The sequence below is a fragment of the Urocampus carinirostris genome, chromosome 16, assembly GCF_059441175.1.
Source record: "Urocampus carinirostris isolate Australia breed hairy pipefish chromosome 16, RoL_Ucar_1.0, whole genome shotgun sequence".
NCBI classification, from domain to species: Eukaryota; Metazoa; Chordata; class Actinopteri; order Syngnathiformes; family Syngnathidae; genus Urocampus; species Urocampus carinirostris.
Window position 1 is genome coordinate 10,086,925 of NC_142364.1, and position 26,173 is coordinate 10,113,097.

At 39.9% G+C, this 26,173-nt stretch overlaps 2 protein-coding genes across 2 annotated transcripts in view; one reads left to right on the forward strand and one right to left on the reverse strand.

Annotated features, from left to right (window-relative positions):
• The window catches only part of slc45a2 (solute carrier family 45 member 2), a 28,135-nt gene extending 15,477 nt beyond the window's left edge, over window positions 1-12,658 (forward strand). The window contains exons 3-7 of the mRNA XM_088355951.1: window positions 815-1,173; window positions 3,797-3,940; window positions 6,009-6,132; window positions 8,098-8,303; window positions 12,371-12,658. Coding sequence (XP_088212077.1) covers window positions 815-1,173; window positions 3,797-3,940; window positions 6,009-6,132; window positions 8,098-8,303; window positions 12,371-12,601 — 1,064 coding nt within the window. The 3' untranslated portion in view covers window positions 12,602-12,658. The remainder of the gene's footprint in view (window positions 1-814; window positions 1,174-3,796; window positions 3,941-6,008; window positions 6,133-8,097; window positions 8,304-12,370) is intronic.
• An 11,062-nt stretch (window positions 12,659-23,720) lies between these two features.
• On the reverse strand, window positions 23,721-25,075 carry rxfp3 (relaxin family peptide receptor 3). The gene has a single exon (XM_088356125.1). The coding sequence runs from the start codon at window positions 24,981-24,983 to the stop codon at window positions 23,796-23,798; it is 1,188 nt and encodes a 395-aa protein (XP_088212251.1). The 5' UTR covers window positions 24,984-25,075; the 3' UTR covers window positions 23,721-23,795.
• Window positions 25,076-26,173: the final 1,098 nt, after the last annotated feature.

The window sequence follows — 26,173 nt, forward strand, 5'->3', positions numbered from 1 at the left end:
AAGATAGATAAAAAGATAGATAAATCGATCGATCGCTAGATGGATGGATAGACAGATAGATAGATCGATAGATAGATGGATAGATGGATATGAATAAATAAAGGTAGAAATAAATAAAGATAGAATTAAAGGTAAAAAGAAAGGAAGAAAGAAAGGAAGAAAGATAAAAAAGATAAATACAAAGAAAATATAGGTAGATAGGAAAATGGATAGAGAGTAATAAATAAAGGTAAAAAATAAGATAGAAAGAAAGAAATAAAGAAAGATAAAAAGGATAGATAAAAAAGAAAGATAGGAGAGAAAGAGATAGAGAGAGAGAGAGAGATGGATAGAAGTACATAATAAAGGTAAAGAGAAAGAAAAAAAGAAAGATAAAATAGAAAAATAGATAGAAAGAAAGAAAGACAGAAATACATAAATAAAGATAAAATGATAGAAAGAAAGGTGGAAAGAAAGAAACAAACAAAGACAATTAATAAAGATAAAAAATATGGATAGAAAAGAAGATAGATAGGAAAATAGATAAAAAGAAAGATAGATAAAAAGATAGATAGATGGATAGAAATAAACATTAAAAAAGATAGAATTAAATGTATAAAGTAAGATAGAAAGAAATAAATAAAGAAAGATAAAAAAATATAGATGAAAAAGAAAGATAGGAAATAGAGAGAGAAGAATTGTAAGAATTCTGTGTTATCACTGCCGTGACCCAGGCTCTAATACCATTGTATCCAATATTTTTCAATTGCGGTCAGGGATATTTGGGAAAAACCTCACGTACGATACAAACCGCTTAATCCTAATTTCCCTCCAGGTTTAGGCGGAGCGTTCGGCTACCTGGTGGGGGCCATGGACTGGGGCCACTCCGTTCTGGGCCGGCTCCTGGGCTCCGAGTACCAGGTGATCTTCTTCTTCTCGGCGCTCACCTGGAGCGCCTTCCTCACCGTGCACCTCTTCAGCATCCCGGAGCAGCCCCTGGACAAGGAAGGGGACCCCTCTGTCCTCAATGCCCTCCGGCAGCCGGGGCCCCAAAAGAACGGTTACGGGACCCTCGGGAAAGACCAAGAAGATTCCACGGCGGCGCCGTTGGCCCCGGACCTTAGACCGAGGTCCTTCTCTGCCTTGGGGGAGGCCAACGCCGTCACCTCCAGTACCAAACAGCCAAACAAGGAGGTGCTTTTATCACAGGGGTGTCAGACTCATTTAAACTCGGGGGCCACACGATAGAACAAACATTCTGTCGGGGGCCGGACGAGTAGATTAAAGAGAAAGAAAAAGAAATAAGAGAAAGAGGGAGGGAAAAGGAGAGAGGGCGGGACAAAGAAAGAAAACGAGAGAGGGGGAGAGAGCTTGAGAAACAAAAGATAAAAAGTCGTGAGAGAGGGGGAAAAGAAAGGGAGAGCGAGAAAGAGAAATAGAAAGACAGAAGGAGAAAAGAGAGAAAAGAAAGTGCAAAGGGTAGGAAGAGAGAAAGAGAAAAGAGAGAAAAGGAAAAAAGGAAGTTAGAGCGAAAGAGGTTAAAAGACACAGAGAGAGAAAGAGACAAAGAGCAACAAAGGAAGAGAAAAAGAGACACAGAGAGTGAAAGAGACAGAGACAGAGTGAGAGAAAAGGGTTGGAAAAGAAAGAGAGAGAGATAGAGAGAGAGAGACAGACAGAGAGAAGGAGAGAAAAGACAAGGAAAAAAGAGAAATTGGGAAATAGAGAGAGAGCAAACATGAGAAACAAAAGAGATAAAAAGAGAATTAGTAAGAGAGGGTGAAAGAAAGTGAGAGCAAGAAAGAAACACAAAAATAAATAGAAAGGGAGAAGGAGAGAAACGAGAGGGAGAGAAAGAGAAAAAGGAGGAAGAGAAAAGGAAAAAAAGAAGAGAGCAAAATAATGTAAAAAGACACAGAGAGAGAAATAGGCAAAAAGAAACAAAGAAAGAGAAAATGAGAGACAGAGAGACTGAAAGAGGGAGAGACGGAGACAAAATGGGAGGAAGAGAGAGAGAGAGAGAGAGAGAGAGAGAGAGAGAGAGAGAGAGAGAGAGAGAGAGAGAGAGAGAGAGAGAGAGAGAGAGAGAGAGAGAGAGAGAGAGAGAGAGAGAGAGAGAGAGAGAGAGAAGAAATACAAGTACATTGTCTATGTGAGAGGCACCTGGCTTTGGCAACATCAAGTGGACATATTTCAACCTGCAGCTTGTTTTTCTCCTGCGCTTCTCTGAGTGTTCTCTCGCGGGCCGGATTCGATTCCTTAGCGGGCCTGATCTGGCCCACGGGCCGCCTGTTTGACACCTGTGTTTTATCATAATCACTTGCGATACACAGGGTTCGTAAGGGTGCTTGACATCCTCAAAAATGCTTGAATTTGAATGTTGTGTTTCCAAGGTCAGGAAAAAGCTCGAATTCAGGTCGAAGTGCTTGAGAATGCTTGAAATTGTTGCCATTGCCGTGTTTTTTGGCACTCTGACTCTATAGACCACAAGTGTCAAACAGGCGGCCCGCGGGGCATATCAGGCCCGCTAAGGGATTGAATCCGGCTCGCGAGACAAGACTCAGAGAAGCACAAGAGAGAAACAAGCCCTGGTTTATTATATAGAATGATACTTAAAATAACATTATAGATTTTCCTAGAATTTTCTAGTTCAATACTTTATTCCTGAATAATACAAATGTCTTTTTCCTGCCTGTGGCGGCCTAGGTACGCGAGAGGATGACCTTGAAGTCCCTACTGAAGGCCATTATTAGCATGCCCAACCACTACCGCTATTTGTGCATCAGTCACCTATTAGTCAGACCCATTATCCCTGGTTTACTTTATAGAATAATACTTAAAATACCATCATAGATTTTCCTAGATTTTTTTATTTTAATACTTTATTCCTGAATAACACAAATGTATCTTTCCTGCCCGTGGCGGCCTAGGTACGCGAGAGGATGACCTTGAACTCCCTACTGAAGGCCATTATTAGCATGCCCAACCGCTACCGCTATTTATGCATCAGTCACCTATTAGTCAGACCCATTATCCCTGGTTCACTATATAGAATAATACTTAAAATACCATTATAGATTTTCCTAGAATTTTCTAGTTTAATACTTTATTCCTGAATAACACAAATGTCTTTTTCCTGCCTGTGGCGGCCTAGGTACGCGAGAAGATGACCTTGAACTCCCTACTGAAGGCCATTATTAGCATGCCCAACCGCTACCGCTATTTATGCATCAGTCACCTATTAGTCAGACCCATTATCCCAGGTTCACTATATAGAATAATACTTAAAATACCATTATAGATTTTCCTAGAATTTTCTAGTTTAATACTTTATTCCTGAATAACACAAATGTATCTTTTCCGGCCCGTGGCGGCCTAGGTACGCGAGAGGATGACCTTCAAGTCCCTACTGAAGGCCATTATTGGCATACCTTACCACTACCGCTATTTGTGCATCAGTCACCTATTAGTCAGACCCATTATCCCTGGTTTACTTTATAGAATAATACTTAAAATACCATTACGCATTTTCTTAGGATTTTGTAGTTTAATACTTTATTCCTGAATAACACAAATGTATTTTTCCTGCCTGTGGCGGCCTAGGTACGCGAGAGGATGACCTTCAAGTCCCTACTGAAGGCCATTATTAGTATGCCCAACCACTACCGCTATCTGTGCATCAGTCACCTATTAGTCAGACCCATTATCCCTGGTTTACTATATAGAATGATACTTAAAATACCATTATAGAATTTTCTAGTTTAATACTTTATTCCTGAATAACACAAATGTATTTTTCCTGCCTGTGGCGGCCTAGGTACGCGAGAGGATGACCTTGAAGTCCCTACTGAAGGCCATTATTAGCATGCCCAACCACTACCGCTATTTGTGCATCAGTCACCTACTAGGTTGGACGGCCTTCCTCTGCAACATGCTCTTCTTCACCGACTTCATGGGACAGGTGGGTGAAGCAGCATGTGGTTTCACTGCTTTCTTTGACCTCGTCCACAATGCACGTTCCTTTTCCTCTTCTTCTTCTTTTTTACAACCGACAGATTACCGTTAATAGCGGACTACAGAGCACACTTGAAGAAAGGCTTCATGTGCAAATTCAAGAAAGACATTCAATTTAAAAAGCTATAAAAATGAATTTATTCATGTCTATTTCTTACATTTAAGAAAAATCCATGGGGAAATGTCCAGTAAAGAAAAGTAACACATAGTGCCAGGATTAAGACATTTGCGTTAGAAGCTCTGACAATCACAACAGCCTACGCAGTAGATTTGATCACATTCTTTTACGAGCAGTCTGGTAGGTTACCCTAGATGTGAAAAATGCATAAAAGCTAACCCAACAGTTTTGGTTTGGTTGAATTTTTGTCCAGAAAGACATTCTACTCTCCTAAACTAAAACGACAATGAATATCAACGCCATATTTACAGTCGGTCGGGGAAGTCACTCTACTCTATTTTGATACCTCGGCTTCTTTCCCCAGAAAGACATTCTACTCTCCTAGACTGGAACTAAAAATACCAAGATCACAGTGTTTCACACGGCGTCAGGGAGATCACTGCAGATGTGAAAACTGCCAAAAAAGCAGACTTGGCATTTTTTATTTTGATACCTCGGCCGCTTACCCCAGAAAGACATTCTACCCTCCCAGACTGTAACTAAATAGGCCAAGATCACGGTCTTTCACCAGCAGTCAGGTACCTCACTCTAAATGTGTTAACTGCCAAAAAAAGCTGATTTGGCATTTTTCATTTTGATACCTCAGCAGCTTTCCCCAGAAAGACATTATACTCTCCCAAGCTGGAACTAAATAGGCCAAGATCACAATCTTTCACACGCAGTCAGGTAGATAACTCTAGATGTAAAAACTGCCAAAAAAGCTTACCTGGCATTTTTCATTTTTATACCTCAGCAGCTTTCCCCAGAAAGACACTCTACTCTCCCAGACTTGAACTAAATAGGCCAAAATCACGATATTTCACACGCAGTCAGGTATATCACTCTAGATGTGAAAACAGACAAAAAAGCAGACTTGGCAGTTTTCATTTTCATACTTCAGCAACTTTCTCCGGAAAGACATTCTACTCTCCCAGACTGAAACTAAATAGGCCAAGATCACTGTCTTTCATACACAGTCAGGTAGATCACTCTAGATGTGAAAAATGCCCGTAAAAGCTGACTTGGCATTTTTTATTTTGATACCTCAGCAGCTTTCCCCAGAAAGATATTCTACTCTCCCAAGCTGGAACTAAATAGGCAAGGATCACAATCTTTCACCAACAGTCAGATAGTTCACTGTAAATGTGTTAACTGCCAAAATAGATGACTTGGGCATTTTTCATTTTGATACCTCGGCAGCTTTCCCCAGAAAGACATTCTACTCCCCCAGACTAGAACTAAAACAGTCAAGGTCACGATCTTTCACACGCAGTCAGGTAGATCACTCTAGATGTAAAAACAGCCAAAAAAGCAGACTTGGTATTTTTTTCATTTTGGTACCTCAGCATCTTTCCCCAGAAAGACATTCTACTCTCCCAGGCCGAAACTAAAGGGGTCAAGATCACGGTCTTTCACACGGAGTAGCTCAATCTAAATGTGAAAATGCCCAAAACAGAAAACGCAGCACAAAATGCTTTCTCATCTCAAATGCGGGTCATTCTCTAATGGCTCAAACAGTAATTCTATTCAATTTTGTTTGTTTTCATCCGGTGGCAATTTCTCCCTTTTTTCCACTGGGATAAAAGCTCTCCATTGATTTAAGCCCCCTTGACAAATCGAGCCCGGATAAATGAAAATATCCGCCCGAGGTAACGAGGATGGTGTTTTGCGTTATTTGTCACCCCCTATGCGTCCACCTTCTGCAATCATAGCAAGGAACAAAGGAAACCGAGCAGCGGGATTCTTTTTCCTTTTTCAACTCAGGAAGAAAATTGGACCCCCTGTTGATGCTGCAATCAGGCACGGGGGTGGGGAGTTGCGGAGCGGTTTTAATTAATTAATTTCTCCCCCCCCGCAGATCGTCTATAAGGGGAACCCGTATGCCGAGCACAACTCTACGGCCTACGAAACGTACGAGCGCGGCGTGGAAATCGGCTGCTGGGGTTTGTGCATCAACGCCGTCTCCTCGGCGCTCTTTTCCTGTAAGCCTCGTTCACACGCCACAAAAAAAAACTAGCTTGAAAGAAAAAAAATCCAGATCATTAGCGCTAAGCTAACCATACCCCCGAGTTTGATTTTACCCAAGGTTAATCCGTTCCAGTTCGTTGTCTGTTAATCTCATGGTTTTTTTTTTTCATTTTACTCACTTAGAATACAAAATTAGCATATAGCTGATAGCGTTAGCATCTAGCAAGGAGCAAAATATAAAGATTTGTAGCTAAAGCGCCGCTAATGCTCAATTTTATTTAGCGTGTCAGTTAGACATATGATTAGCTGTTAGCGTTAACAGCTAGCAAAGATCAAAAAGTCATCTTTTGTAGCAAATTTGAACAATCTCTGCTTTCTATAAATTTATCAGATGTGATCTAGATTACAAATTCTGAAATCGAACACTTTATGAGCTGTTAGCATTAGCAGCTAGCAAAGGTCAAAAGGTAAATATTTGCGGCTAAAGCGCCGCTAATGCTCAATTTTATTTAGTGGTGTCAGTAAGACACATTATTAGCTGTTAGCGTTAGCAGCTGGCAAAGATCAAAAGGTAAATATTTGCGGCTAAAGCGCCGCTAATGCTCAATTTTATTTAGTGGTGTCAGTAAGACACATTATTAGCTGTTAGTGTTAGCAGCTAGCAAAGATCAAAAGGTAAATATTTGCAGCTAAAGCGCCGCTAATGCTCAATTTTATTTAGCGGTGACGGTTAGAACCATTATTAGCTGTTAGCATTATCAGCTAGCAAAGATCAAAAGGTAAATATTTGCGGCTAAAGCGCCGCTAATGCTCAATTTTATTTAGTGGTGTCAGTAAGACACATTATTAGCTGTTAGCGTTAGCAGCTAGCACAGGTCAAAAGGTAAATATTTGCAGCTTAAGCGCCCCTAATGCTCAATTTTATTTAGCATGTCAGTTAGACACATTATTAGCTGCTAGCGTTAGCATCTAGCAAAGATCAAAAAGTAACCATTTGTAGCTACGATCTGACCAATCACTGCTTTCTATAAATCTATCAAATGTGATCTAGATTACAAATTCTGAAATAAAACACATTATTAGCTGTTAGCATTAGCATCTAGCAAAGGTGAATATGTAACAATTTGTAGCTAATATCTAAACAATCTCTACTTTCTTTCAAGCTCTAAAATGGATCAATATTCACATTTCCATCCTTGCAATTAAAATCAAACACATCATTAACTGTTAGCATTAGCATCTAGCAAAGGTGAAAAGGTAACTGTTTGCAGCTAAAGCGCCGCTAATGCTAATATTATTTAGTGGTGTGAGGTCAACACATTATTAGCTGCTAATGTTAGCATCTAGCAAAGATCAGAAGGTCACATTTTGTAGCTCAAGCACCACTTATGCTGGTTTTATTTGGTGGTGTGACTTGAACAAATTAATAGCTGCTAGCGTTAGCAGTTAGCAAAGATGAAAAGGTAAATATTTGCCGCTCGAGCACCGCTAATGCTCAATTTTATTTAGTGGTGTGAGTTAGACACATTATTAGCTGTTAGCGTTATCAGAAACAAAATTATTTGCAGCTCAAGCGACGCTAATGCTAATTTTAGTTTGTGGTCTGAGGTAAACACATTATTATTATTTTTAGCTAATATCTGAACATTCTCTTCTTTCTATCAATCTCTAATACGTGATCAATATTCACAATTCTATCAAACACATCATTAGCTGTTAGCATTAGCATTTAGCAAAGTTGAATAGGTAAGTGTTTGCAGCTAAAGCTAGCATTAGCATCTAGAAAATATCAACTCCTAGCTAACAATCTCTGCTTTTTATAAATTTACAAAATCTAAATAATATTAACACTAACCTTACAAATCAAATTAAACACGGCGGCGGTATAGATTTCACCGATACCATGTGTTTTTTCTGCCTGCGTCTGGCATCGATCTGCGTCCCGTGCTAATTATTTCCCTTCTTTTCGTCCCTCGAAGACGTCCAGCGCTTCCTGCTGCCCTACGTCGGCCTGAAAGGTTTATATTTCATCGGCTACCTGGTTTTCGGTCTCGGTACCAGCCTGATTGGTCTCTTCCCGAACGTCATCGCTACGCTAGTCCTGTGTAGCGTCTTCGGAGTCATGTCCAGCACGCTCTACACCATTCCCTTCAACCTCATCGCCGAGTACCAGCTGGAGGAAGAGGTACCGATACCTAACTCAAATACTTCAAAAGTTGTTTTTTTTAAATAAAAAAACGTGTTTTAGCTAGCTTTTATGATCCGCTAACGACAAATCACCGCTAAAAATAGTTAGTTTTAAACCGTTCAAAATCGGGTTTTTAATTACTGACAATTTGCTTAGGGACAAATATTTATGGCTCTTGCAACTAGGGAGCATTGCTAGCTGCCAAAGCTAGCGGCTAATAGTGCAACTAGAAAGCATTGCTTGCTGCTAATGCTAGCGGCTAATGACACAACTAATAAGCATTGCTAGCTGCTAATGCTAGAGTCTAATAGCACAACTAGTAAGCATTCCTAGCTAATAATGGTAGCGGCCAATGGCGCAATTAGTAAGCATTGCTAGCTGCTAATGCTAGCGACTAATAGCGCAACTAGTAAGCATTGCTAGCTAATAATGGTAGCGGATAATGGTGCAACAAGTAAGCATTGCTGGCTGCTAATGCTAGAGGCTAATGGTGCAACTAGTGTGAATTGCTAGCTGCTAAGGCTAGCAACTAATGGTGCAACTAGTCGGCATTGCTAGCTGCTAATGCTAGCAGCTAATAAGCATTGGTAGCTGCCAATGGCAGCGACTAAAGGTACAATTAGTGAGGATTGCTTGCTGCTAATGCTAGTGGCTAATGGTGCAACTAGTAAGCATTGCTAGCTGCTAATGCTAGCAACTAATGGTGCAACTAGTAAGCATTGCTAGCTGCTAATGGTGCAAATAGTAAGCATTGCTTTATGCTAATGCTAGTGGCTAATGGTGCAACTAGCAAGCATTGCTAGCTGCTAATGCTAGCAACTAATGGTGCAACTAGTAAGCATTGCTAGCTGCTAATGGTGCAAATAGTAAGCATTGCTTTATGCTAATGCTAGTGGCTAATGGTGCAACTAGTGAGCATTGCTAGCGGCTAATGCTAGTGGCAAATGGTGGTACTAGTAAGCATTGCTCGCTGCTAATGCTAGCGGCTAATGGTGCAACTGGTTAGCATTGCCCGCTGCTAATGGTGTAAATAGTAAGCATTGCTTTTTGCTAATGCTAGTGGCTAAAGGTGCAACTAGTGAGCATTGCTAGAGGCTAATGCTAGTGGCAAATGGTGCAACTAGTAAGCATTGCTCGCTGCTAATGCTAGCGGCTAATGGTGCAACTGGTTAGCATTGCTCGCTGCTAATGCTAGCGGCTAATGGTGCAATTGGTAAGGATTGCTAGCTACTAATAGTAGCAATTAAAGGTGCAACTGGTCAGTATTGATAGCTGCTAATGCTAGCGGCTAATGGTGCAACTGTTCAGTTTTGCCAGCTGCTAATGCTAGCAGCTAACCATGCATTAAATTAAATCCGAGTAATGATACACACAGAACTCCTAAAGCCCCCGATAAGCAGGTAGGCGCCCTGCATGGCTGACTATTGGAGTGTGAGTGTGTGTGTGAATGGGTAAGTGTGAAGCACATTGTAAAGTGCTCTGGGAGGTTTTCAGTGATTTTAAAACCACAAAATATAGACTATTTACCATTACATTTACCACCTAAACAAATATTTTGGGTTATGAACACCATATTATAGGATTTTTCAAAAAGTTTTTAAAAAGTACTGTATGTCGGATTCTGCGAAACAACCCCCCAAAAACAAACCAAAACAGTTGATCTTTTTAGTAGTAAACCCCCCCCCCCAAAAAAATTAATGATGTAATTACAAATTAATAAATAAACCATATTGAACTAAACACTTGTAAAACAACAACAAAAATGGGACAATATTTGTACAAAAAAATAAATAAACAATTTTTTAAAATGTTTTCATTTTGTACCAAAAACGTCTTTTGAAATGGGTTTTGTTGAGGAGGAACTTTGTCGCCGCGGCAACAAAGAAATTCGTCGCATTGCTAGCTGCTAATGCTAGCATCCTATGGCGCAACTAATCAGCATTCCTAGCTGCTAACGATAGCGGCTAATAAGCATTGGTAGCTGCCAATAGTAGCGGCTAATGGTGCAATTAGTGAGCATTGCTTGCTGCTAATGCTAGTGGCTAATGGTGCAACTAGTAAGCATTGCTAGCTGCTAATGCTAGCAGCAAATGGTGCAACTAGTAAGCATTGCTCGCTGCTAATGCTAGCGGCTAATGGCACAACTAGTAAGCATTGCTAGCTGCTAATGCTAGAGGCTAATGGTGCAACTAGTGTGCATTGCTAGCTGCTAATATTAGCGGCTAATGGTTTAACTAGTAAGCATTGCTATCTGCTAATGCTAGCGGCTAATAAGCATCGCTAACTGCCAATGGTAGCGGCTAATGGTGCAATTAGTGTAGATTGCTTGCCGCTAATGCTAGCTCCTTATGGCGCAATTTGTAAGCATTGTTAGCTGCTAATGCTTGCAGCTAATGGTGCAACTAGTAAGTATTGCTAGCTGCTAATGCTTGCGGCTAATGGTGCAACTGGTCAGTATTGCTAGCTGCTAATGCTTGCGGCTAACGGTGCAACTAGTAGGCATTCCTAGCTGCTAATGCTAGCGGCTAATGGTGCATCTAGTAAGCATTGCTATCTGCTAATGCTAGCGGCTAATAAGCATCGCTAGCTGCCAATGGTAGCGGCTAATGGTGCAATTAGTGTAGATTGCTTGCTGCTAATGCTAGCGCCCTATGGCGTAACCAGTAAGCATTGGTAGCTGCCAATGCTAGCAACTAATGGCTCAACTTGTAAGCATTGCTAGCTGCTAATGCTTGCGGCTAATGGTGCAACTAATAAGTATTGCTAGCTGCTAATGCTAGCGGCTAATGGTGCAACTAGTAAGCATTGCTATCTGCTAATGCTAGCAGCTAATGGCACAACTATTCAGCAGTATTACTGTGGTTGTATTTTTGTAGTAATATTGTAATTACAACTTAATAAATAAACCATATTGAACTAAACACTTGTAAAACAACAAGAAAAATGGGACAATACTTGTACAAAAAAATAAATAAACAATTTTTTAAAATGTTTTCATTTTGTACTAAAAACGTCTCTTGAAATGGTTTTTGTTTAGGAGGAACTTTGTCGCCGCAGCAACAAAGAAATTCATCGCATTGCTAGCTGCTAATGCTAGCATCTAATGGCGCAACTAATCAGCATTCATAGCTGCTAATGCTAGCGGCTAGTAAGCATTGGTAGCTGCCAATAGTAGCGGCTAATGGTGCAATTAGTGAAGATTGCTTGCTGCTAATGCTAGTGGCTAATGGTGCAACTAGTAAGCATTGCTAGCTTCTAATGCTAGAGGCTAATGGTGCAACTAGTGTGCATTGCTAGCTGCTAATATTAGCGGCTAATGGTTTAACTAGTAAGCATTGCTATCTGCTAATGCTAGCGGCTAATAAGCATCGCTAGCTGGCAATGGTAGCGGCTAATGGTGCAATTAGTGTAGATTGCTTGCTGCTAATGCTAGCTCCTTATGGCGCAATTTGTAAGCATTGTTAGCTGCTAATGCTTGCAGCTAATGGTGCAACTAGTAAGTATTGCTAGCTGCTAATGCTTGTGGCTAATGGTGCAACTGGTCAGTATTGCTAGCTGCTAATGCTTGCGGCTAACGGTGCAACTAGTAGGCATTCCTAGCTGCTAATGCTAGCGGCTAATGGTGCATCTAGTAAGCATTGCTAGCTGCTAATGCTAGCTGCTAATGGTGCAACTAGTAAGCATTGCTATCTGCTAATGCTAGCGGCTAATAAGCATCGCTAGCTGCCAATGGTAGCGGCTAATGGTGCAATTAGTGTAGATTGCTTGCAGCTAATGCTAGCGCCTTATGGCGCAACCAGTAGGCATTGGTAGCTGCTAATGCTAGCAACTAATGGCTCAACTTGTAAGCATTGCTAGCTGCTAATGCTTGTGGCTAATGGTGCAACTAGTAAGTATTGCTAGCTGCTAATGCTAGAGGCTAATGGTGCAACTAGTGTGCATTGCTAGCTGCTAATATTAGCGGCAAATGGTTTAACTAGTAAGCATTGCTATCTGCTAATGCTAGCGGCTAAAAATGTTTTCATTTTGGACCAAAAACGTCTTTTGAAATGTTTTATGTTTAGGAGGAACTTTGTCGCCGCGGCAACAAAGAAATTCGTCGCGGGACGGGAGTGGATTGCGCCGCCCTGACCTGCATGGTCCAATTGGCTCAAATCCTGGTGGGGGCGGGGCTTGGAGCCCTGGTCAACGCGGTAGGCAGCGTGGTAGTGGTGGTGCTCTCCGCCTCTACCGTTTCGCTACTGGGCTGCGTTTTCATCGCGCTCTTCGTGCGCTACGCTAGCTCCTCCTTGTAGCGCTCTTTTGTCATATTTGGATTTTATCGCGAAATAAAGAATCTATTATTTCCTTTTTCTGTGTCTTTTGTCGATTGGTATGTCCAAAATCGGACATTTGTTGAATTAACGAGCGATTAGCTGCTAGCTTTAGCAGCTGGCTTCGCGCAGTAGTTACAATATTTGAAGCTAACGCTAATTTTGATCGAGCGCTGTGAGTTAAACACCCTAGCATTAGCATTAACGACTAGCATGTGTGACAACTGTAAATATTCACCTCTCAAGCTAACAGTTGTAGCATCATCGACTCTACAGCTAGTATCATTAGCCTTAGCTAATAGCGTTATTAGCTCTAGCGTCATTAGCGCAATGGCTAATATCATTTTTTTTTAGAGGCGTTAGTTAAGCAAATTGTTAGCTCTAGCATTAGCACCTAGCAATGCTAGACCCATAAATATTTGTCCCTAATGCTAAATTTGATCTGGTGGTTTGAGTTAAACACCCTAATATTAGCATTAACGACTAGCATGTGTGACAACTGTAAATATTCACCATTCAAGCTAACAGTTGTAGCATCATTGACTCTCCAGCTGGCATCGTTTATTTTTGTGGTGTCAGGAAAATGCATCATTATACTGATTTTGGCTTTAATAGTATCAATAATATCCATCATTAGCTGCTAGCATTAGCACCTAGCAACGCTCACTAGTTAAATTTTTTTATTTAGTGCTCTTGGTTGACACTGTATCGGGCTGTCTATTAGCCTTAGCTAATAGCGTTTATTAGCTCTAGCGTCACTAACGCAATGGCTAATATAATTTCTTTTAGTGGCATTAGTTAAGCAAATTATTAGCTCTAGCATTAGCACCTAGCAATGCTCACTAGTTGCAAGAGCCATAAAAATGTTGCTAATTTTTATTTAGCGCTCTGAGTTGACACTGTATCAGCTGTCTATTAGCCTTAGCTAATAGCGTTATTAGCCCTAGCGTCATTAGCGCAATGGCTAATGTAATTTCTTTCAGTGGCGTTAGTTAAGCAAATTATTAGCTCTAGCATTAGAACTTAGCAGACTAACTAGTTCTCTAGCTAGCTCTATTATTAGCACCTAGCAATGCTACAACCATAAATATGTGTCCCTAGTGCTAATTTTGATTTAGTGGTTTGAGTTAAACATGTTATTAGCTTTTATCACCTATTAGCATTGCTTAATAGCGTTATTATGGATATTTGTAGCTAATGCTAATTTTCATTTAGTGCTGTCAGTTGAACACATTATTAGCTGTTGGCGTCTATTAGCCTTAGCTAATAGGGTTATTAGCTCTAGCGTCATTAGCGCAATGGCTAATATCATTTCTTTTAGTGGCGTTAGTTAAGCAAATTATTAGCTCTAGCCTTAGCACCTAGCAATGCTATACCCATAAATATTTGCTCCTAATACTAAATTGGATTTGGTGGTTTGAGTTAAACAGACAGACAAATTTTTCGACACAAGTACTACAAAAATACAACCACAGTAATACTGCAAAACTACTACAGATATACTACAAAATAATTGTATTATGGCAATACTACAAAAATATTACCAAATAAAAGTACAGTCATACTATAAAACACTACAGAAATACTACGAAAATATAACTTGAGGATTACTAAAGATATAACAAGATTCTACTATAGAAATACTACAAAGATAAAAAAAACAGTAATACTACAGCAATACTGAAAAATGTTGACTACAGAAATACTACAAAAATACCACTACAGTAACATTATAATACAAAAATACTGCTACAGCAAAATTCAGCAGAAGTACTACAACAATACACACATATACGACAAAAATTGTATTATGGCAATACTAAAATAATACTACAAAATAAAAGTACAGTAATACTATAAAACACTACAGAAATACAACTTGCGGATTGCTACAGATATACTACAAAGATTCTACTGAGGAAATACTTCAAAAATATTACCAAAAATACTACAAAGATAAAACAACAGTAATACTACAGTAATCCTGAAAAATTATGACTTCAGAAATACTACAAAAATACCACTACAATAATATTATAATACAAAAATACTGCTACGGCAAAATTCAGCAGAAGTACCTCAAAAATACATAGATATATGACAAAAATTGCATTACGGCTTACTAAAAAAAATACTACAAAATAAAAGTACAGTAATACTATAAAGCACTACAGAAATACGACTTGCGAATGACTACAGATATACTAAAAAGATTCTATTATGGAAATACTTCAAAAAAACAACTGCCAAAATACTACCTAAAATACTACAAAGATAAAACAACAGTAATACTACAGTAATCCTGAATAATTATGACTTCAGAAATACTAAAAAAATACCACTACAGTAATATTGTAATACAAAAATACTGCTACGGCAAAATTCAGCAGAAGTACCACAAAAATACATAGATATACGACAAAAATTGCATTCTGGCTTACTAAAAAAATACTACAAAATAAAAGTACAGTAATACTATAAAACACTACAGAAATACTACAAAAACTTGAGGATTACTACAGATATAATAAGATTCTACTATGGAAATACTTCAAAAATACAACTGCCAAAATACTACCAAAAATACTACAAAGATAAAACAGTAACACTACAGCAATACTTAAAAACTATGACTTCAGAAATACCATTACAAAAATACCACTACACTAATATTATAATACAAAAATACTGCTATGGCAAAATTCAGCAGAAGTACCACAAAAAGATATATACATACATAGATATACGACAAAAATTGCATTATGGCTTACTAAAAAAATACTACAAAAGTACAGTAATACTATAAAACACCACAGAAATACAACTTGTGGATTACTACAGATATACTACAAAGATTCTACTTAATGCAGACCATTTACCATTTACTATGGAAGTACTCCAAAAATACAACTGCAGAAATAAGACTGCAAAGATACTACAAAGATAAAAAAACGGTTTTATCTATAGTAATACTGAAAAATGATGATGACAGAAATACTACAAAAATACAACTACAGTAACACTACACGTATATTACAAAAACTTTACTTAAATACCAAAAATAGAACACTGCAGAAATACTACAATACCGTGCTAGAGATGAACCATTTCAAGTCAGTCCGGTTTACCAACGCTGCGTCGTTCACATGATTTTTTTTTTTTAACTATTTTATTTTGAATCTGGCTATTTTCATCATATTCAAGCCTATACATTCTTTATGAAGGAAAATAGAGAGGAGTTGAATTTGTGGGAGCTCGAGACAATTTATTTCATTTTTTTGTCACTCGTTTTCTACCCGTCCAATTATCCCATTCCAGCCAATGACACGCTCACTTTCATCCATTCTCCGATCGGTGGACTCCGATTGGCGGTTCATTAACAAGAAAGGAAGGAGATGAAAAGAAGAGATTCCATATTTCACACGGTGAGAACACGTTCAAAAAGATGAAGAGACAAAATAGACATCGGGTCAATTTGCCGCCGCACTCGATTCTCTCACATCTGTGCCTTAATCTATTATCCATGGTGAGTGACTTTAAAAAGGACGTTAGCTCCCTGTCACTATTAAAACCCTCGTCTGTCTGTCACCTGTTGTCAGTCCGTCTGCGAACCTCAGTTTACTCTAGGCAAGCTTTTCGACCCTGTTTTTTGATCTCGACCACGTCTACTCTCCTTTCCTGGCTTTCGACTCGTTTCTGACCCCGACCACTTTTTTTGCTCTCCTGTCCCGGCTACTGACCCGTTTTTTCCGTTCCCGACACCGCCACTTCCGCTATAAGAGCGACCTGCTTCCCGCGACCAGCGATCACCGGCTCGTGTGTGCAATCCTTTCTTCCCAACAAAAATTGGAGAAACTAACGCAAGTGGGTCCTGTCTCCGTTCTGGTCCTGACATATACAAGGACTTTGTTATCAACAGATATTATTTGTACGCCATTAGACGCTAACAGCTAATAATGTGTATAACCGACAGCACTAAATATTTATAGCTCTTGCATCCACTGAGTTTTGCTAGCTGCTAATGCTAGCGGCTAATAATTTGCTAATTTACACCACTAAAATATACAATTTTAGCTATTGTGTTAGGGCTAATAACGCTATTACTTAATGCTAAGAGACATCAACGGCTAATAATGTTTTTAACTGACAGCACTAAATGAAAATTAGCATTAGCTACAAATATGTATGACTCTTGAAAATACTGATCGTTGCAAGCTACAATTTCTATCAGCTAATAATTAGCCTAACTCGCACTACTTAAATATATAATGCTAGCTATTTTGTTGGTGACGCTAGAGCTAATAATGCTGATAGCTAACGCTAATAGGTGATAACAGCTAACAACGTGTTTAACTCGAACCACTCAATAAAAATTAGCATTAGGGACAAATATTTATGGCTCTAGCAACTACTAGGCATTGCTAGGTGCTAATGATAGCATTAATAGTTTGCTTAACTAACAGCACTGATGCTAGTCTTAGTGTTGGTGACTCTAAAGCTAATAACGCTATCAGCTAATGTTAATAGATGATAACAGCTAACAATGTGTTTAACTCGAACCACTAAGTCAAAATTAGCATTAGGGACAAATATTTACGGCTCTAGCAACTACTGAGCATTGCTAGGTGCCAACGATAGTGCTAATAATTTGCTTAACGAAAATATGCTAGTCATTGTGTTAGTGACGCTAGAGCTAATAATGCTATTAACTAATGCTAATAGACAATAACAGCTATTATTTATGACTCTAGCAACTGCTGAGCATTGCTAAGTGCTACTGATAGCGCTAATAGTTTGCTTAACTAACAGCACTTAAAGAAATGATGCTAGTTGTAGTGTTGGTGATGCTAAAGCTAATAACGCTATCAGTTAATGTTAATAGATGGTAACAGCTAATAATGTGTTTAACTCAAACCACTAAATGAAAATTAGCATTAGGGAAAGATATTTATGGCACTAGCAACGACTGAGCTAACGATAGCGCTAATTATTTGTTTAACGAACACCTCTAAAAGAAAATATGCTAGTCGTTGTGTTAGTGACGCCAGAGCTAATAACGCTATTAGCTAATGCTAGTAAACACGAACAGCTAGTAACGTGTCAACTCACTGCGCTAAATAAAAATTAGCATTAGGGACGAATTTGTTATGGCTCTTGTAACTAATAAGCACTGCTAGCTGCTAATGCTAGCGGCTAATGATGCATTTAATTGATACTACCAAAACCAAAATCAGGATAATGATGCATGGCTGCTGTTCATTTCAAACAAAATTAACAAAAAACGAGCCACAACACATGACACAAGTTTGCTCTCTCTGCTCCTACCGTCAGGAATAGTCGACTGGGGGATAATGGATTGCAGCCTGAACAGAACAGTTCATTTTAGGGGCAGCACAATGGCATACTTCAGCAGCCTAAACCCCCCCCAAAAAATACTCTGCCGGCCTCCACTTGCAGTGATAGTTGACAGGGGATAATGGATAGTGGTGCACAGTTGCTGTACATTAATGGTGGAAAGAATGGGAAAAGTGTCTCAACTCATGACACAAATTTACTGTCTCAGGAATAGTGGACCAGGGATAATGGATCCGGCCAAAACAGTGCAGTTTATTTTACGCGGCACACAATGGCACTGTTCAGTGGCCTTATCCCCACCCCCCGTTTCACCAAAAATGGACTCTGCCGGCCCCCACTTGCAGCAATAGTCGACGAGGTATAATGGATTGTGGCCACAAGGGTGATGTTCATTTCAGGCAGAAAGAACACAGCCCCTGCTCTCGGCAATAGTAGACTGAAGATAATGAATCACAGCCAAAACAGTACAGTTCATTTTAGGAGAGCGCTCTTTCAGCTTCTGCTTTCTGCAAAAGTCGACCAGGAATGATGGATAATGGTCAAAACGGTGCAGTTCATTTTAGCTTCAGCAGCATGAACCCCGCTAAGAAGCATACTGCCAGCTCCTGCTCTCTGCAATAGTCGACTGGGGAAAATGGATTGCGGCCAAAATAGTACAATTCGTTTGAAGCAGTCCAGAACAGAGCTCCTAGTGACAAAAGAACCTTCTTCCTGTCCCTGCTTGGAGCAATACTCCATCAGGGATAAACGATCGCGGCTGCACCAGTGCAGTTCACTTTTTAGTGTACAAAAACAACCGGCAGGCCCAACAAAAACTCCCTCTGCATGCTTTTAAGTACAATGGATCACGGGATATTTTTCAACCCTTTGAGTATTAATTGCAAAGTGTTGTGGGATAACAGTATTATATAAATTAGTAGTAGTAGTAGTGGTAGTGTAAAAGTATACGATTAAATCAGCATTAGAAACACATTTACAATCACTTACTTGATCTTAATCATTTTCCCGGCGGTCGATTGATTACAGTAATATTCCTCAGCAAGCGTATTGATGCGTTTACCTTGTTTGAATTCCTTTATTATCTCAAGCTTCAGTTCCCTGGTTATCATGCGTTTACTTCTCCCTTTAGCATCACCGCAATTCTTGGGACCTATAACTGAAATACAGTATCAAACAAAATACACTGCAGTGAGCCCTCTTTTAGCAGAAGGGTTTCTTTCAAAAAGATCTTTATTTTTCTCACAAGTATTATACAATGATATACTCCAGTATACTGTACATCGAAATGAAGTATTAAATCATTTTTTACAGGTCCAAACAATAAAAGTTCTATATACTCTACCGGTAAACATTTAGTTATCTATTTATTTTGAAAATGATTGGATTGTATTAAAACTTCAAAGTATTTCCATAGCACAAGACTTTCTGAACTTAAGGGTGGTCGTGGGAGGTAGTTCAGCCAATAGCATACATGCATTTCCAGATAATACACACTGTCCCTGTAAGGTTTGCATTGTAGTTAATGTTTAACCCAAAAAAGAAACACGTTTTGTGCCTAAAACCATCGCGCTGTGTTTATCGTAAATAAAAAATGATTTTAGGGAGAAGGGGTTCAATTATTCAATGATCATTTTCAGGCAAAAGTATCGGTATCGATCGATACCACCCTGGATTTACTTGGATCAGATCGAAACTAAAATTTACTTGTATTGACCATCCCTACTTTTTACTGTCAAAAGTTTGGCAAGTATTTACACACAGACCGAAGCTGAAAATAGGTCACCAGTGCGGGGTCATTGTGATTTTCTAGTACAGGTTGTAAGGGAAATTGTGATTTAATTGTGCCTTTTTCTGATTTTTTTACTCAAAAGGGTTCAATACTATAAGTGTTTTCAAGGAAGCCAAAACCAGGTGCTGTTTGTATTCTTACAACAATATTATCAGTATATCACTCCATGTAACCATGTGATTTTGTTTAAGCCAATCAGATTTGTTTCATGTAATCATGTGATCTTGCTCAAGCCAATCGGAGGTTTTTTTACACCTTGGTTTTGAATAAATGGGTCAGTAGTTGTGTGTGATTCCTCTCTGAGCCGATCCATGGAGCGGATTTAGGGGAATGCTCAGGTGGGATGCGCCTCCGTTGAAAGAGCTACCCAAGATCAATATCCGACTTAGAGTGTGTTTTAACCATGACACGGTAGTTTTTTCAACCCTACTTCCAATTGTTAACCTAGTAACCACATAGCAACATAGTAATAACACAATAAGTAAGAGCCCTGAGGTAAATACATTTCCTAAGTTTCTTTTGTTTCTTTCAGTTCATTGTGTAATGTGTTTTGCCGGTGATGGACCCATGTGGGGGAGGCAGGAACTGGAAACAAGAGGGGCTCTCAACAAAGCTGACATTTATTCATGAAACTTGGACCAAAGCACCAAAAAAAGCTGATAAAGTCCAAATAAGAAACAATGACCAAAACTGGAAATGGAAACTGCAATGAGCAAAATAACAAAGAGGCCAGAAGCAAACACAGAAAACTGGCTTAGTGGTGGAATGAAACATCAAAATGCCGATCAAAATGTCCTTTTAAAGGATTTAGGAGAATGGGGACAGGTGTGGGATGGGGGATAACGGCGTTTTAAATCAGTAATTTGACTAATTATTTTTTTGCCGTTACAACGTTACCGTTTTTGTGCGTGTGTTTACGTGCATTGTTGTGTTTTTGTGGATGTTTGAGGTGTTTATGTACGTTTTTGTCTGTGTTTAGGTACATTTAATGTATTTACGTAGGTTTTTTGTGTGTTTTAGCGTATGTTTTCAGTGCAAGTGTACATATTTGAAGGCTACGTACGTTTTTGTGTGTTTTAGCGTACTTCTTTTTGTGTGTGTTCACGTGCGTTTTTGTGTGTATATACGTATGTTTATGTGTTTATGTACATTTTTGTGTATTTTTACGTACTTTTTCATGCGTGTGTTTCTGTATGTTTTGGTGTGTATTTACGTACATTTTTGTGTGTTTTAACGTACATTTGTGTTTTATGTTTTATGTTTTAGGTGGTTACGTATGTTTTTGTGTGTTTTAGCGTACTTCTTAGTGTGTGTGTTCACGTGCGTTTTTGTGTGTATATACGTATGTTTTATGTGTTTATGTACGTTTTTGTGTCTTTTTACGTACTTTTTCATGCATGTGTTTATGTACGTTTTTTGTGTATTTGTGTATGTTTTAGGTGTTTACGTACGTTTTTGTGTGTTTTGGCGTACTTCTTTGTATGTGTGTTCACGTGCGTTTTTGTGTGTATTTCCGTATGTTTTACGTCTTTATGTACATTTTTTTTGTGTTTTAATGTACATTTTCGTGAATGCATTTACATACGTTTTTGTGTTTATTTATGTTTGTTTTTTGTGTTTATATTTGTTTTGTGTATTTTTACAATAAGTTTGTGTGTATTTACTTATTTACTTACTTTACTTACTTATTTACATTATATATGGTCGTATACATTTTTGGTTGTTTTTACGTTCATTTTCATGTGTGCGTTTCTGTTCATTTTTGCGTGTATTTTTGTATGTTTTGTTGGTGTTTACGTGCGTTTCTGTGCGTGTTTATGTATGTTTTTGTATGGTTTTATGTAGGTTTTTGTGCGTGTTTACATGTATTTTTGTGCGGGTTGCCGTGCGTTTTTGAGCATTGTTATGTACGTTTTTGTGTGTGTTTACATACATTTTCGTGCGTGTTAACATTCGTTTTGTGTGTTTTTACGCACAACTTATGTGTTTACTTAAATTTTTGTGTATTTTTTTCGTACATTTTCGTGCATGCGTTTCTGTATGTTTTTGTGTGTGTTTATGTTTTTTTTATGTGTTTATGTATGTTTTTATGTATTATGATGTAAGCTTTTGTGCTTGCGTTTCTGTACCTTTTTGTTTATATTTATTTACATTTTATTTGGTTATGTACATTTTTGTGTGTTTTTGCGTCCATTTTCGTGTATGTTTTGTGAGTTTACATGAGTTTGTTGGTGTTTACGTGCGTTTTTGTGTGCATTTAGGTAGATGTCTTCACGCAGGTTTTTGTGTGCTTTGGCGTTTGTTTCTGTGCAAGCGTAATCTGTACATTTTTGTGTATTCGTGTACGTTTTCGTTTACGTACGTTTTTTCTGTGTTTTGACTAACTATTTTGGTGCATGCGTTCACGTGCGTTTTTGTGTGTATTTAAGTACGTTTTACGTGTTTATGTACGTTTTTGTCTGTATTTACGTACGTTTTATGATTTTACGTACATTTTTGTGTATTTTTACGTACGGTTTTGTTTGTGCATTTACGTATGTTTTTGTGAGTATTTCTGTTTGTTTTATGTGTTTTTACATACATTTTTATGTATTTTTACCTTTGTTTTAGTGTGTGCGTTTCCGTGTACGTTATTACACACAAAAACGTACATTTTGAGTGGTTATGTACTTTTTTGTGTGTTTTTACGTACGCTTTTGTGTTTATTTATGTTTGTTTTATGTGTTTTATGTATGTTTTTGTTTATTTTTATGTAAGTTTTCGTGCTTGTGTTTACGTACAATATTGTATGTATTTACGTACATTTTTGTGCATGCGTTTGCGTACGTTTTGGTGTGGAATCATGTTTGTTTTATGTATTTATACGCTTTTGGGTGCATATAGGTACGTTTTATATCCTTACATACATTTTACATATGTTGGTTTTGTGTGTTTACATCCGATTTTGTGCGTTTTGACGTTTGTTTTCAGTATGTTTTTGTGTGTGTAGTAGAAAGCTAAAAACATTACAATGTTCTATAAGACAATTATCTCTTCTGTATTCAACTGACACAAATACTGCTCAGATTATTTCAATTTCTTCTTTTTTCTTATTTTTAAAGTAAGGGAAATAGTTTGTAACTAGTTACTTTCGCTATAGAGGAATTAAGTTACTAACTTTTTAGAAGAAGGGACTAGAACACAAGTGTCAAAGAGGCGGCCCGCGGGCCAGATCAGGCCCGCTAAGGGATTGAATCCGGTTCGCGACACTCAGAGAAGCGCAAGAGAAAAACAAGCTGCAGGTTGACATATGTCAACTTGATGTTGCCAAAGCCAGGTGCCTCTCACAAAGACACGGTAATTGTATTTATTTCTCTCTCTCTCTCTCTCTCTCTCTTTCTCTCTCTTTCTTTTCCACCTCCTTTTATCCCACTCTGTCTTTGTCTCTTTCACTCTCTCTGTTTCTCTTTTTCTCTTCCTTTGTTGCTCTTTGTCTCTTTCTCTCTCTGTCTTTTAACCTCTTTTGCTCTAACCTCCTTTTTTCCTTTTTCCTCTTTTCTCTTTCACTCTTCCTACCCTTCGCGCTTTCTTTTCTCTTTTCTCTCCTTCTGTCTTTCTATTTCTCTTTGGATTTCTTTCTTCCGCTCCCTTTCTTTTCCCCCTCTCTCACGACCTTTTTATCCTTTGTTTCTCACGCTCTCTCCCTCTCTCTCTTTTTCTTTATTTGTCCTGCCCTCTCTCCTTTTCCCTCCCTCTTTCTCTTTTCTTTAACTCTCTTTTTCTTTCTCTTTAATCTACTAGTCCGGCCCCCGACAGAATGTTTGTTCTATCGTGTGGCCCCCGAGTTAAAATGAGTTTGACACCCCTGGACTTGAACATGCCCAACACTGGTGATATTTGGCAACACCCGTGCCCAGTTCAAACCCGGGTTGGGGACCTCTAGTGGTAGGAGGTATATCAGTCCCTAAGATTGTAGTTTTAGCAGATGGGGATTCACTTTAAAAACAAAATCCTGATCTTGCATTTTGCGGCAGTCCTATCTTCGACCACCCCTTACATGACCGCTCCCGGTGGGTAAAAAACCACGCGCGGGCCCTCCTCCGGGATCTCCACCAGGGCGCGCCGTCCGCGCCCCTCGTCCGCCTCCTCCGGCCTGGTGCTCCCGGTGATGGGCCTGATGACGGTGTTAATGGCCGGTTCCGCCATCCGCCTGAAGAGCTTCTTGAGCGCCCTGCGGAACTCTCGGCGCATCAGGCAGTAGAGCACCGGATTCAGGCAACTGTTGGAGTGCGCCAAGCACACGGACACGGGGAAAACGTAAACCTGCGTGGTGTAGTACTCGTAGGTGAAGTGCACCACGTTGAGTTTGATGAGAATCCCCCACGCCGTCAGCGCTTGGTTGGGCAACCAGCAGAGGAAGAAGGAGAGCACCACAATGGTGACGGATTTGGTCACCTTGGCGCGCCGTTTTGCGCCACCGGAGCGCGCATTCACGAAGCGCACGAGTAATAAATAACACGCGGTGATGATCGTCAAGGGTCCCACGAATCCCAGCAGGACCTTCTGCGATTGGTAGAGTCCCAGCCACATTTGCGCACTGGCTCCTTCACTCTCCGGGAACTTGACCAAGCAGAGATCCTCCTCGCCGGATACGCGCACGGTGGTGGAGAAAACCGCGTGGGGGAGCGCGGCGCAAGCGGCCGACACCCAAATGGAAGCGGCCACGCATCCCGCCGCGCCACAGCGAAAAAACCGCCGCCCGCGTGCCCCCGCGCCACCCACGCTGCGCTTCTGGCGCAACGCGGACGCTAAGGAACTGTAGCGCGCCACGCTCATCGCCGTGAGGAAAAAAACACTCGCGTACATGTTCATCGCCGTCACGAAGGACACCATTTTGCACATGGCGCGTCCGAACAACCAGGTGAAATCCAGCGCGTTTTCCACAGCCCAGAAAGGTAACGTCAGCACGAATTGGAAATCCGTCAGAGCCAAGCCGGTGACGAAGAGATTCACGGAGGACTTTTTCCACGCCTGGCGTGTTTTCATCAGGTAAAGCACGAGGAGGTTGCCCACCAGACCCAGCGCGCACACCAGAGAGTACACCGCGGAGATGGCGATGCGCACGGCGGCCGCAGCGCCATCCGGTTCGGTGCCAAACTCGGACGCGTGGAGGTGCGCGCGGCAGGAGCGGTTGGAGGTGGCGTTAAAAAACGGACCTTCTTCCATCCAATCGCCGGACATTTTACTTTGACGTGGACCTTCCTCCCCGCAGAACCAAATTTAAACAAACCCGTGCATGGTTGATATCATCCGTGCGTCTTTACGCAGCGCTCATCTGCTTTTCAGAACCCCTCTGATTTACCCCCCTCCTCCCCTGAGTGACGTTTAGCACAAACTAACCAATGAAATGGCATACCTGTCACCCTGTAGGTTTTTGCCGTACAAAGTACGTTTATTATGCATTTTAAAACGTGTACGATGTACGAGAAAATCTGTAGGAAAAAACGCAAATTTGTCAATGATGGGTACCATCAGGTATGCACCGACTATCACCAAACGGCAAATCAATCAAGTCAAACGAGTTCGCCGCGGTAGCCTCTATCTCGGTATCGTTTTTTTTCGTTGTAAACGAAGCGAGCGGTTTGATGCTAATATGCGCAAGCATCTGCTGCCTCGGATTTCATGCGGTAGTTATGTAGTGAAAGGAAGTCCGTCTCTATTTTCGGCTCAACTCATTATAGAGAGCCGGCTCTCAAACGGTTCACTTGCTTTGATGCATTATATTATGAATTATGATGTTGTATAAAGAAGTTAAGAAGAAAAGGAAGTATAAAAGGAGAAAATGAAAAAAGACAGCTTTGTGGTTATCCCTTTAATCAGTACATTACCAACAATAATTTAATGCAGAAAATACATGTATACCGTAATTTCCGCACTATAAGGCGCACCTAAAAGTCTTAAATTTTTTTCAAAAGCTGACCATGCGCCTTATAATACAGAGGTCTTATTTATGGATCAACATTAAATCACAAAGTCTCGCAACTTACGCAACAGCCGCCGACTCGATTTTCCCCCGAACGTGGAGTAGTCCGCGGTGTATGCTGGGATTTATATACCGGCGTTTCATTGGCTAACCAATGTGTCAATCATCCTTTGAATCGATCACTATTGGCTAAAGTTATTTGGAGCCTCGGATAGGCTAGAGGGCCGAAACAAACCCTGCAATTGGCCGAAAAAGATGTATCAATCATCCGTTGAATCGATCACTATTGGCTGAAGTTATTCAGAGCCTCGGATTGGCTAGAGGGCCAAAACAAACCCTGCAATTGGCCGAAAAAGATGTGTCAATCATCCGTTAATTTGATCGCTATTGGCTGAAGTTATTCGGAGCCTCGGATTGGCTAGAGGGCCAAAAAAAACCCTGCAATTGG

Bases quoted from the DNA above. Each gene is read 5' to 3' on its own strand.
- rxfp3 (XM_088356125.1), bottom strand. From the start codon at position 24,983: ATGTCCGGCGATTGGATGGAAGAAGGTCCGTTTTTTAACGCCACCTCC.